The sequence below is a fragment of the Vitis riparia genome, chromosome 12 (assembly GCF_004353265.1).
Source record: "Vitis riparia cultivar Riparia Gloire de Montpellier isolate 1030 chromosome 12, EGFV_Vit.rip_1.0, whole genome shotgun sequence".
NCBI lineage: Eukaryota > Viridiplantae > Streptophyta > Magnoliopsida > Vitales > Vitaceae > Vitis > Vitis riparia.
This window is the reverse complement of record NC_048442.1, coordinates 19,410,899-19,424,609: the sequence shown is the minus strand read 5'-3', so window position 1 is coordinate 19,424,609 and position 13,711 is coordinate 19,410,899. Positions and strand designations below refer to the sequence as shown.

Below are 13,711 nucleotides of genomic sequence, written 5' to 3'. Positions count from 1 at the left end.
TTGTTTAGTAAATGTATAAGACACCAATATCCCCATTTCACTGATTGTGGCCAAAATTGTTATGCATATAATGCATTTGAAATAAATATTCAAGACTAGCTATATTCAGAGTGTAAGTGACCATTTGTTCACCTTTGAGATTATTGAAGAATATTTTTTAAATGCCATAAAAAAATGGTACTTGCATATTTTTTGGGGATCTAAAACTTAGGGTGTATTTGAAAATGATTTTAGGACTAAAATTTCAAAAATTTTATTTTTCAAGTATTGAAAATATTAAAAATACTTCCTAAAATTATCGTCAAATATACACTTGATTAGAACTTGAGTTTCACTAGTATAATGATAATAATATTTAATAATTATTTTATAAAATGAATTTGGTATTTCGAAATAGATTGTATGAAACAAAATAGTTGGTAATTGAGTAGTAATTATAGTTTTTAATCAAGTTTGGTTAGGAAGAAAATATTATAATTTTTTTAATTATTCCCTTATTTTTATCTAGACGGTCACTATTTCTGCCTCGGTGGAATTGATGAGGAAAAACCTGGGCTTCGGCCCAAAGGTTTTGGTCAAGTTTCTTTGGGTCATGAAAGGGGCCCATTCGGGCAGCGCTTTATGAAATTACTCGGCTAGAGACTTGGGCCTTAGGACTTGGCCCTTGGGCTGCTGTCTCTAACATGGATCCTTAAGTCTCTCTCCTCCAGGTCCAGGGTTTAACGTTGTTTTCGTCTCTCACACTAGGGTTTTTTCACAGACCACGAGAAGCTACAGGGGAAGTCCAGACAAACGTAATTGCGATTGAGCGTTCTCTTCTTTCTCTATCTGGGGTTCTCCCTCTTTAAAAACCGATAATGAAGGTCAAAGTTATATCACGTTCCACGGATGAATTTACTCGCGAACGAAGCCAAGATCTCCAGGTATTTCCGTCATTCTCTTTTCTCTCTCTAGAATATCTTTTTTTTTCATCGTACTTTGTGCTGAATGTTAATGTTTTCTTTATAATTCCGATTTTTGGTCGAATTCAATTAGAGGGTATTTCGAAACTTTGATCCAAACCTACGAAAGCAAGAAAAGGCGGTTGAATATGTACGCGCTCTTAATGCGGCTAAATTGGATAAGGTGACTTAGATTCCAATCATATATATATATATATATATATTTTTTTTATTTTTAATTCCAAAATTGTGGTTTTTCCATCTTGTTGTATGATATTGTTTACTGTGATTAATGATTAATTGTCTGCTTTTGGGTATTTAGGTTTTTGCCAGGCCGTTTATTGGAGCAATGGATGGGCATATAGATTCCATTTCTTGTATGGCAAAGAATCCCAATTACTTAAAAGGGATATTTTCTGGTTCAATGGATGGAGGTATTTTGATAATTTGGCGATTGAGTGTTCATAGATTCTTGAATAATGAGTTCCCTTTTCTCTCTTCATATATATACTTATCAAAAAAAAAAAAAGATTCTTGAATAATGAGGTAGTTGTTGTATTCTTGATGATAATGGTTTCTAATGTCATTTGTCTTGTGTGTTTTAACAATGTTTGCTAGCAATTTTTGAGGTGATTTTCTTGCTTTTGAAAGTAAAAATTGCATTTATTTTAGCTTTGTAAAACAAATATGGATACTTCCATAACTATTACCTAACCAAATTGTCCATTACTGTTTTTTATTAATTTAATTGGTAAGAACAAGCTGCATAACAAATATTATATCAAGATCATTAGGTTTTTATTGCTATTCTTATAATTCTGCATGCTTACAGAGAGTGCCCATGTATAAGATATCAAGGCAACAACTTGATTTTCAGTAATTCCATTGGTACACATTAATCATTAGGAAATGCACTTTGTGCTGCTCAATAAATTTAGCATGATGTGTTTCTTGTCTAAGTCTCAATGGCCTTTTTTCAGTGCTGTTAGTAACGGGGCAGGTGATGGTGTTGTTGGAGGAGTTTCAGTAGTTGGGGAAGTTTGTGAGAAGTCTTAATGGTTTCATAGTCTTGGTGTGGGGTGGAGGGTTTTGTTTGGGGGGATGAGTACATGAAGGACTTCAAACCTGTCAGTTTAGTAGGAGTCTCTAGAAACTTTTGACTCAATGTTTGGAAAATAGATTGAAGAAGGTTGTTGGGAAGGTAATCTTAGAGGCTCAAAATATTCTGAGAGAGGGAGAGAGTAGGCCAATTTTAGATGTAGTTCCGATCACAAATGAAGCTATGGACTCCATCAAAAAGGGATTTTGCTGACAATCATGGAAAAGATTGTTTTGGTGAAAAATGGTTGAAGTGGATGGGATTTTTCATTTCCACTATATGTCTCTCCATTCTGGTCAATGGTACCTCCCCTCATCTATTATTGGTGGTCATGGATGTTTCCAGCTGCCTTGTTTTAAGGGCAGCTCAAAGATGTTTTATCAGTAGTTTCAGCTCAAAGAAGGTTGTTGGGAAGGTAATCTTAGAGGCTCAAAATATTCTGAGAGAGGGAGAGAGTAGGCTGATTTTAGATGTAGTTCCGATAAAAAATGAAGCTATGGACTCCATCAAAAAGGGATTTTGCTGACAATCATGGAAAAGATTGTTTTGGTGAAAAATGGTTGAAGTGGATGGGATTTTTCATTTCCACTATATGCCTCTCCATTCTGGTCAATGGTACCTCCCCTCATCTATTATTGGTGGTCATGGATGTTTCCAGCTGCCTTGTTTTAAGGGCAGCTCAAAGATGTTTTATCAGTAGTTTCAGTGTTGGGGGGTAGAGGGTAAATGACATCTTTTATCTTTTGTTGTGGAAATGTGGATCATATAGTCCATTCAAGGTGGGTGCTTCTATGTACCGAATTGATTTTTGGTTTGAAAGTTAGTCTGTAGAAGAATGAGCTTATCCCGGTGTGCGAGGTCATCGATATTGAGAGGTGGGGCTGTTGCTTTGGGTTGTAGGGTGCGGAGAGTCCCCATGTCCTATCTAGGCCTTTCCTTGGGAGCCCCATTTAAATCTCAGGCTGCTTGGAATGTGGTGCAGGATCGCTTAAACAGGAGATTGGTCTGTTGGAAAAAAAAAAAAGGGAAAATTGTTTAAAGGCACAAGGCACTAGGCTCACCCTTATTAAAAGTGCTCTCTCCAACTTGTCAATCTATTATATGTCATTGTTTGCCATTCCAAAGGTAGTGAAGTATCTAATGGAGAAACTCAAAGAGACTTCCTTGGGGGAGGAAAGCCCTTCGGCAATAAGATGTGTCTTGTCAAGTGGGGCATAGTCCATAGGACTAATAATCTTGGAGGTCTTGGTTTAAGAAGGCTTGAAACTCTCAACAAAGCCCCTCTTGAAATTCTAAACATTGTCTTTAGAAAAATGTTATAGTTGGAAAGTTTGGGGTGAGTTATGATGGGTGGGGTTGCAAAGAGGGTTGAAAGCTTTATGGAGTAGGACTTTGGAAGGCTATAAGAAGAGGATGAAGAGGGTTGGAGGACTACCATCTTTGTTGGTAATGGCTTTAGAAACAAGTTCTAGCTAGTTGGGTGGTGTGGTGAGACCTTGTTTAAGGATCATTTTCCTCCTTGTTTAGGATTGCTTCTAATACAAATGCTAGACTAGGGAATATTTGCTTGGAGGAGAATGAGTGTGGTTCTTGGAATCCTTCTTTTCGCAGGAGTTTTCATGGATGGGAGTTGGAAAAATTTCATAGATTCTTTGATTTCATTCAGCCAGTGTCAGTTCGAGATTCGGTGGAAAGTGGATTTGTGAGGAGTGGAATGATGGTTGGGAGCTTATCTGTCATGTGTCGTTATCCTTCCCTTTATGACAATGTCTTTTTGAAGTTCCAGTGAAAGGGATTTGGAAGTCCATGACTTTGCTTAGGGTATGTTTTTTAACTTGGGAAGTAGTTTTGGGGAAGATTTTAACCATGGACCCGTTGATGAAGAGGGGATGGCAATTAGCTAATAGATGTTGTATATGTGGTAGTAAGGATGAATTGACTTGCCGTCACTGTTCTGAAGCCTGCATGCTTTGGGACCTGGTGTTGGCTTTATTTGGTTATCAGCCGGTTTTCCCAAAGTCCATTAGGGAGCTTTTGTTAGCTTGGCAAGGTTCAAGAATTCAAATACATTGAAGCAAGGGTGCATTTGGAAGGAGCAAAATATCAGAACCTTCAGGGATAAGGAGCACACAGATCAGGTGTTAAAGGGCCTTTTCTTGAAATTGTTTTTTGATTGGGCTAGGGTCCATTTGGGAATCTTTTCCTGATGGAATTTATCAAGGGCTGGGTTTCTAAATAGGATATGCAGATTCTTTTGTGCTGTGATTTTTTTTTTTTTATTTGTTTTTTTGCTTCTATCTTTTCCATTCTCCTTGTATACCGTCAATGATGTACTAGGGATGTGCCCCCCTTTTTTCTTGGTGCCTTTGTTATTATATCTTATTTATGCATCATAAAAAGAAATGTATTTGTTGTCCAAGTGTTGGTGCTTTCTCTTTTGTTATCTTTTGTCTGTCTGTGCATCAAAATTTTTGCACTAGAAGTTGATATGTTATTACACTTTATTTATAGTTAAGATTGCAATGCATTTAAAATGTGTAGTTTTGTAACTTTTTTTTCCTTCTATTTGCAGATATTCGTCTTTGGGATATAGCTTCCAGGTATTCTTATACCCTGTGAATTTGGGGGTTTTTTTTTATGCCTTTTTTCTTAAATAAAGTTAAAGCAAGCTCTCAGTTTGAGCTCTGTCTCCTCTTCCCATATATATATGCATGCAATTTTCTTGTGCCATGCATTTTATGCACATAAGATGCATCAATTGATGGTAGAGGGGCTGTGGGATCCACTTCTTTCTCTTTCTTTTACTTCATATTTAATGGATGCTGCCTCTGGACCCTGTGAGATTTCTTTTGTACTTAACGTACATGCATTTGAAAATTTGAAAAGAGAATAGCAAACAGTTTGTGTGTATCTATATGATATATTACTGTTGGATATTTTTACTGACCTGACTTAATGACATTCACTGTGACTTGGACTCAGATATTTCTTGTCTGCAGCTGATCTGACACATTTGTTCTCGTCTGTTTTTAGAGTTGGGCAACTCCAATGCATTAGCCAAGTTTTTTTATATTCCAAAATATTATGATATGTACTTAATAATGAGAAAGTGTATATGATTGTTGTCTATTTAATAAAGTAATTCTGTACAATCAAGTATAGTTTGCTGAATTCAAACTGAGTTGTTTTTGTACAAACAGATGGTTGTGCAAATTCATTGTTTGACATGGTTTTGAAACCCCTAGTATGCATGCACACGGGACATTAATTGATATAAAAAAGACCATAAAATCAATTACTTGCTTGTTTATTATTTGTTGTCTTCGATGAAGTCATGTTTGTTTTTAATGTCATGCTTATAGGCCATAATATGTAATTGAAATTCTCTTCTCTCTCTCTCTCTCTATCTATCTATCTATTTATCTGTTTCTTTTCTTTTAATTTTTCTTTATTTTCATAAACTAGGCGAACAGTTTGTCAGTTTCCTGGTCATCAAGGTGCTGTACGGGGTTTGACAGCATCCACAGATGGACGCATTCTTGTATCATGTGGAACTGATTGCACGTAAGCCACACTTTTCTCGATTTAGTTTTTTTTTTTGTTACGAAAGAATTAAAGTTTTTACTTCTGTTAATACACATCTATCCGTAATATTTACCTCTTCTTGGCAAAAAATGGACTGTTGTTTCAGTGTCAGGCTATGGAATGTACCTGTTGCTACCATCAGTGACTCAGATGACTCCTCTGATAATTCTATGAAGGTTTGGGTTCTCGTAATATTAGTTACATGTGCACTTAATGAGTATTCTGTTGCATTTTTGCCCTCCTGAACAAATTCCATTGATACTTTTTCAGCCACTGGCGGTTCACGTTTGGAAAAATGCATTCTGGTAAGGTCTTCACGGGAATTTTTTCTGGGAGGACGATGTGATTATTCATTATTATGCTATATTGTTTTAGTCTGATCTAGTTTTTTTGTTGATCTTCTTTGTTTTTGTAAACTAAGGCTTTTCTGTCAATTCTTAATTTTCAGGGGTGTCGATCATCAGTGGGATGGTAATCTTTTTGCCACTGCTGGTGCCCAAGTAGATATCTGGGACCACAATAGGTTTCAATCTCCTCTTTCTTTTCTTTTTCCTTTAAACTCTTTCCTAAAATAAATGTGATTTTATCTTTTTAATGTTGATGTGCCTTGTATAAATAGGTCTCAACCTGTCAACACTTTTCAATGGGGAAATGACTCTGTTATATCTGTTCGATTTAATCCTGGAGAACCAGATCTCTTGGCAGCATCAGCTAGGTATGCTTGGATGTACTTCGAGATCAATTACTAGTTTCCTTCATATGATGGAAGCTTTGGATGCTAAATTATCATTTCCTAGTTGATTCAAAAAAATTTCATTATTTTGTATTTCTTTATTACTTATTTCTTGATTTTTTTGGATAAGAAATGAAAAACGTCATTTGGTAAAATAGAAAAGAAACTATAAGGAAAGATGGGAAGCATTCAAGACAAAGCAACAGAAAATAAACTCAATAAAAACAGAACTAACAAAGCAAATAAAGGAACCACTCAAAACCACTCGAGGGGAAAGATGATCCCCTCTAAAAATCCCAATATTTGACCTCTTTTTTCCAAGAATTCAGCAGCCTAATTGACTTACCCAGGAATTCAACTGTAAGTTGCCCCTAGAATCCCTCTCAGGTAATGACATACCATTAAGAACCTCTATTTCTTGAGGTGGCCCAAGAATTGACCACTGAAAAATCTCCTCTCAATAGAACCCTTTGGCTTAGGCCTCTCTGAAACTATCTAAGCAAGAAATTATGATTCAATAGCCTAAGCATTTCTCTTCGGCTTACATATTGCAATAATCACCAGCCCCTCACTGTTACTGTAAGGTAAATATTACCACATAACATTTTGCAATAGGGTTGTAGTAATTACTTACGAAATCTTAATTTTGTTGCTAGTGGACTATTGACATTGACAATGTAATTTAGGACTACTGATTAAACTAGCTAGGTATTCTCCCCATCTGTATTATCATGATTCCTATGTAAAGGAAATAACCCATAGCTCAATTTTTCCCTTTGAATCAACATGCTCTGCTTCATTTTCACACTTTAGACAAAATTCTTTAGTTTCTTTGCATTAGTGGCCTGTGTATTTGGTTACTCTTTGATCTAAGAGCAACTTACCCTCTGTTTTACTCCCAAGGACTATCCTCAATAATTAGAATTATCCAAAACCTTAACATAAGCACATAGGTTGAATATTTTAAACTGGGATGTTTGTTGTAGGGCACATCCTGATCACCTTTCATGACCCCTTGTCCATTTTCTGTACATGCTCACACATCCTGATCAACTTTCGTGAGCACCCATATGTGTCCTGTGTGCATATGTACTACCCCCCTGACATACACATGACATACTTCCTCTACCGGCCTTTGAACCTATGCAATGTAACTAGGTTTTAGTGTCCGACATGAATGCCAATATGCCATATATGGAATATCAACTGCTTAAGGCAGTTGTGCTTTTTGTTTTGAGAGTCCAACTTCAGTTTGTGTGATGTGCATATTTTGCAATGGGTTTCCCTTTTAGTTTTTTTTTTGTTCTTACTAGTGATGGAACCCTAATACTGTATGATCTGCATATGTTGTAATAAATTTGTCTTCCTTATAGTTTCTTTTTTCCCTTCTGCAGTGACCGCAGTCTAATACTATACGATTTGCGTATGTCATCCCCAGCAAGGAAGCTTATAATGAGGGTACTCTTCACTTTGTCAATTTGAATTTCGGCACTTTGGTCTCATTTTACATATTTACCATATGCAAGTGCTTTTCTTAAAAATTCTTTGCCAGTGTTGGTAAGCCATGAATTTAGATACTAACCTTTGTTTGTTGAATATTCTGATAAAATATCTGGGGAAAAATGGTTTAAATTAATGATGCCTTTGTGTCCATATTAGCTAATGTAACTATTCAATGCTGAATTATTTATAATGAGATTATTAATTGGAAATTTGATTAATTGTTATAATTAAGAGCAGAATAAGTTCAGATTTGGTCACATTCCCATTTTCATCAAAACAGAAGAATTTGATTTATGGTTTTTGTCCAATATCCACACTGGGGAAAAAAAAAGAACAAACATTTATCCGAACTCCTTGAAATGCCTTTTTTCATCAACCAGAGGCATTCTTTTTTTTTGGAAAAAAAAAAATATTAGCATAGAAATCCTCTTTAATAAAAAAAGGGAAATGAAGAAAAAAAAACTTAACAACCACAGCTGGGTGGGGCATGGGATTCCCAAAATAGTACTGTAGTTGGACACCTCTCACATAAATTTCTGACTCCAGCTTGCCTGATCTTGGGATCCATGTGAGTGAAAGAACAAAACCTAAAACAGTATAGGGCCTATTTGGTTGCTGTTTTTTAAAACTGTTCTGGAAAATAGTTTTTGAGAATAGTTTTTTGTGTTTTCAGAAAAAAAAAATTGTGTTTGGGAACTGAATTCTGAAAAATAGTTTTTGTTCTCAAAATAAAAAAAAAAACATGTTTGGTTGAGTTAAAAAAGTTTTTTAGAATAAGTATAACAAAAAACATGTTTGAAAGTTATTTTTTTAAATTAATAAAGTATTTTCTTCCATTAACTTGATATTATAAATATTTAAATAATTTTCATGTGCATAATTCATTTAAATTAAAAAAAAAATTATTTCATTTTGAAATTTTTACACCAATTATAATTTTCTTAAACAAAGGGTGACTTTGTCACCATGTGTAAGTATATTAATTTCAATAATTTAAGGAAGAAGAAAGGGTTTGTGGGTGAGGATGTGGTGATTGGGTGGAGCTCACCTTTGTGGAAACACAAAAAACAACTAAGAAAACACAAAAAGAAGGAAGAGAAAACACAAAAAACAATTTATTATTTGAACAGTGAAAAAACAATGAAAACATCTTTTTATTGTTTTCAAAAAAGTGGTTTTTGAGAACACAAAAAACACAAAAAACAAAAACACACCCCTTCCCCAAATAAGTTTTTTGTGTTTTTTGTTTTCAAGAACAGAAAACAGTTCTTAAAAACAGGAACCAAACAGACCCATAGTATCTAACTGTAGCAGCCTGGGTGCATGGAATTCCCAAAACAGGACACTGGAGAAGTTGAGAACCTCTCACATAAATTTCTGCATCCAGCCTTGCCTGATCTTGGAATCTGAGTGAGAACAAAACCTGAAACAGTTTCTGACCTTAGGAAATATTTTCACGATGCTAGTGAGAGGAACATGCATTCTTGGTAATGGTAACTCTAATTCATAGGAGTTTGATACTCTGAACATATATGTATAAAACACGTATGGACATGGGAGTACATATGTATGGATAGATATTAGATACATATGTATGGACATGGAAATGTTGAAGAATCACTCTTCTAATTAAGAAACTTACAACTGTTCTATCATTTAACATGAACAGCCACTGGACAATTTTGTAATTAAAAAAACGATGCATTAGTTAAAGGATTTGTACCATTTCATTGACTTTTAACAACTTCTTAGTGGCAGTTGATTCAACCATTGTTGTGTCATGATTTCTCAGAAAATTTAGGCCCTTGGAAATGGGGCAATCGGTCATCCTTGTCTTCTGCTGGTTCAGTTGTATTTTGTTGATTCAATTGTATTTGTACTCGTAGTTTTCTTTCTTGAGGGTCTGGTGATCCTTTATGTCATTTTTTATCATTACTTGATGGTTTTTGTTGTTTATGATAAAAAAGAGAGAAGGAAAAAAATTAGCATGGTTTCTCAGAAATACTTTCATGTTTCTCTTATGGAGCTTTTTATATGCTAATTTTCTTTGTTCAAATGGAAATATTATTTGGTAGTTATCTTTATCCATTCTAACATATGTTCCTTTTCTAATAGGAGCTAACATATATTTTCTTGTTGCAGACAAAAACTAATTCTATTTCTTGGAATCCAATGGAACCCATGAACTTCACAGCTGTAAGCATAATAATTGAGCTTATACAGTTCTATTTTTTTTTTTTTGGTTCTTTTCTTGTGCTTTTTGTATGGACCCAATGTACTTGGTTTGTGTGCCCTCTCTTCCTAGCACTGTTTATTATATTTCTTTCCTTTGCCTATCAAAAAAATTGAGCTAATCATATCTAGTCCAGAATCTATTTTAATCAGAAAAATTTTCGTTGTACAGGGAATAGTTTTGTCGATTTTCTTTTTAGTATCATTACAAATGTTCTGTTTCATTTGAGATTACTGTCAAAACCTCTTCAGCACTCCAGTATTGTGTTGGGTGCCAAATTGCAAATAGTTACCAGTCCTTGAATTCCTTTAGCTAGTCTCATGCCTTCAAAACTACAGTAGATGTTATTTGCTGTGTTTTTATAATGGATTTTTCTGAGCCCATAAACATGTAAAGAGGTAATAATCATTCGATACCCTACTTACAAAGCCTTTCCAACTGCTAGTGTGAACCATATGAATCCTTCTTGACCAGTATCCTCTCATGTCTTCTCCACCACCTTCTATGGATTTGTCTGAGTCTCTTTTCTCCATTTCCAGCATATTTTGTGTGCTTATCTGCTTGTGAAGAGTCCTTTATTCAGTTAACAAGGTGGCTTTGTGTGGGGGAAAAGGCACAAGAGGATTTGGAAAACTGCACTCTTGTCTGTCTTTTTGTACATCTGGAAGTAGTGGAAGAAGTGCCATTTTGAAGGGTCAGGTCTGTCTTAAAATTGGAAGACTCCTTTCTTAACTCTGTTCTCCTGGTTTGATGAATCCTAAGAGGGTGTCCATTGTTGATATCATCCTCAGGTTGTGGCCTGAGGTCTGTCTCATTTCTTTATTTTCCTCACTGTCAAGCTTTTCCTTGCACACATTCTGTCTACTAGGGATGGCTTCCTCCTCTTTGGCGCTTTGCTAAAAATCGTCTTTTAACCTATACAAAAGAAGTGTCTTTCCCATCACCTCAAACAACATTCCTTCTAGCCTTACCATCTTCCTTAGCTCTTCCAATTTGAATCAAATTGTGTTTCCTAACAGGTTGACAGCTAAACTTTGCTCTTAGTCAAGTTTCCATCTTCTTGTCCTGAATTGTTGCCTTGGTGCAATACCTAGTCCTTCACAAATGTTGTGTTCCTTGTGGATAATCAATCCACAAGTGTGAATTTTTTACTTTCCAAAAACATCATTTTTCTTCTGGCCATAAAGTTATTATTCACATGTCATGATCATGCAGGCTAATGAAGATTGCAACTGCTATAGCTATGATGCTAGAAAACTGGATGAAGCCAAATGTGTGCACAAAGATCATGTTTCTGCAGTGTAAGATGTGACCTTTTTATTTCTTGAAACATGAGATTCTATGCTGTTCATTTGATATTTTCTTGATCATTTAGGAAATATCTTAAGAATACTTTGTTTCTCAGGATGGATATTGATTACTCACCCACTGGTCGGGAATTTGTAACCGGATCTTATGATAGAACAGTGAGTTCTCTGCCTCGTACTGAATTATATTCCATTTAAAACTTCTTTCTAATGTGTATGAAAAAATCCAGTATTTTGATTGAACTACTTTGCAGGTAAGAATATTCCAGTACAATGGTGGGCATAGTCGGGAAATCTATCATACTAAGAGAATGCAAAGGTTCTAGTTAAAACCTTTTCAATGAACTTGAGAGAGTTTTTCTTCTTATGTGATTACCATTCTCTTTTTGTTTATTAAATGTCTCTGGTTAACATCTGTAATCAATTTGTTTTTCATCCTGATCCCATGTCAGCCAAAATACTCTAGACTCAGTAACATTTCTAGACAGACATTTCTACTGATTTCTTGCGTGTTCTCACTGAAATTTATCATTTATGTAGGGTTTTCTGTGTCAAGTTCACCTGTGATGCAAGTTACGTCATCTCAGGGAGTGATGACACCAACCTACGACTTTGGAAAGCTAAAGCATCAGAACAATTGGGAGTTGTAAGAATAGCTTTCCTTTCTACTTGTTTCATTGCTGGACCTTTGATTAAATATTGACTGTCCTGTGGTAGGAAATCTTCTTTTCCATGCACAAACATCAATATCTTCTAGATAAATATGATTTAGAAACCATGCAGAAATTATCCACGATATTTTGGACTTTAGAAATTCCTGAACAATAGCAGCTGGGATGAGGCATGTTTAATCAAGACAATGATGGTTCCACTGTATTGTCAGCTAACTTTTTATTTTAAAAACTTTTCTATCATTTCATCCTTATTAAGTCATTTTATTTGAAGAACTTTAACAGTCCCATGTATTGTCAGCTGACCTCTTAGTTTAAAATTGCTTCCATTATATTCATCCTAAAATGCTGAATAAGTGTATCCTATATGTTGCACAGCTTCTCCCAAGGGAACGGAAAAAGCATGAATATCATGAGGCTGTCAAAAATCGGTACAAGCACCTCCCCGAGGTGAAGCGTATTGTCAGGTAATATTTCCATATAGATTTATAAATGGTACTTAGTTGTTTTCTTTTAACCTGGTTTAGAGGCTTGAGAAAAAATAGAGGTATTTCATTGCCCAGTTTGTCAGTAGTAGGAGGATTAAAAAGAGGGTTCTCACATGCAAGTCATAAGCCTTCCACCATTCATGGGTCTCTGGAATGGATTTAAAAGTACACAAGCTTGACCACTTGGTTGTGGCCACATATTTGTTCTGCAATTGTTTAGGATATGTTATTGGAAAGCATACTGCAAAAATCTAGTTTAAAAGCCATGAAGAAAAAGCTTCTTTGACATGCTTATCACAGGCTCCATCTTGTTTCTATGTTTGCCCTTCTCATCCTTAAAAACCTGTAAAACTCTTAACCATTTTAATCAATACATGCACAAGTATTTTGGGCCAAGGATTTTCTGGAATATGGAAAGTTCTTTGACTGAGAATCGGCCACCTGCCAGACACACTGATCCTAATTATAATAACAGTTCAAACAACTCACTGTTCATATGCTTGTGTTGGATAATTGTGCAGGCACAGGCACTTGCCAAAACCAATATTTAAGGCTGCTGCTCTCAGACGCACTATGACTGAAGCGGAAAGGAGGAAAGAAGAGAAGAGGAAAGCTCACAGTGCCCCGGGAAGCATTTCAACAGAGCCATTGCGGAAAAGAAGAATTATCCAAGAAGTTGAGTGAGTTGATTATTAACAGATGGTCAGGGTAGCCTGCTTGTGGATAACTGATTATCCAAGGTTATTGGCTGTTTCATGGGCAAGTCGGTTCCTTTCTCAGCACAATGCAGGTCTCATTTCATGGTTCCTTGGGGTACGATGACTCACCATCCCTTACCTCCTGAAGCACAGAGCAGAAATCAAGTATATGCTCATGATATGTAACGATTTTGTTGGGCCCATGAATTTTTGACATTTTGTAATCTATCATGATTTGGTTCATTATATTTTGTCCTCTCATCTTACCTCTATAGAATATGTTGTGTTCGCCTTCAGTATGAGCAGTCTGAGTGGAAACTCTTGGATGCATCACTTTCAATAGCACTCAGGAAAGTTCGGTTTGAATTGTGGAGATTTCGTTTATATTGATGAATCTCCAAACTATTAGAACAGAATGGCTGACTTTCCCAAGAACGTTAAGGTGACCGGACA

General features: G+C 35.6%; 1 protein-coding gene and 1 long non-coding RNA gene across 2 annotated transcripts; both read left to right on the top strand.

Moving 5' to 3' along the window:
• Positions 1-724: 724 nt before the first annotated feature.
• On the top strand, positions 725-13,554 carry LOC117927203 (DDB1- and CUL4-associated factor 13). Its single transcript, XM_034846647.1, has 17 exons — positions 725-923; positions 1,036-1,125; positions 1,264-1,375; positions 4,613-4,640; positions 5,506-5,604; positions 5,732-5,801; positions 5,896-5,930; positions 6,074-6,148; positions 6,245-6,340; positions 7,753-7,816; positions 10,004-10,057; positions 11,310-11,395; positions 11,500-11,560; positions 11,656-11,720; positions 11,942-12,047; positions 12,451-12,539; positions 13,082-13,554. Exons 1-17 carry the CDS (start codon positions 858-860, stop codon positions 13,242-13,244), a joined length of 1,359 nt encoding a protein of 452 aa, XP_034702538.1. The 5' UTR covers positions 725-857; the 3' UTR covers positions 13,245-13,554.
• On the top strand, positions 1,390-3,051 carry LOC117927205. The gene is made up of 2 exons (XR_004653304.1): positions 1,390-2,130; positions 2,444-3,051. It is a non-coding gene; the product is annotated as an uncharacterized LOC117927205 (long non-coding RNA).
• Positions 13,555-13,711: the final 157 nt, after the last annotated feature.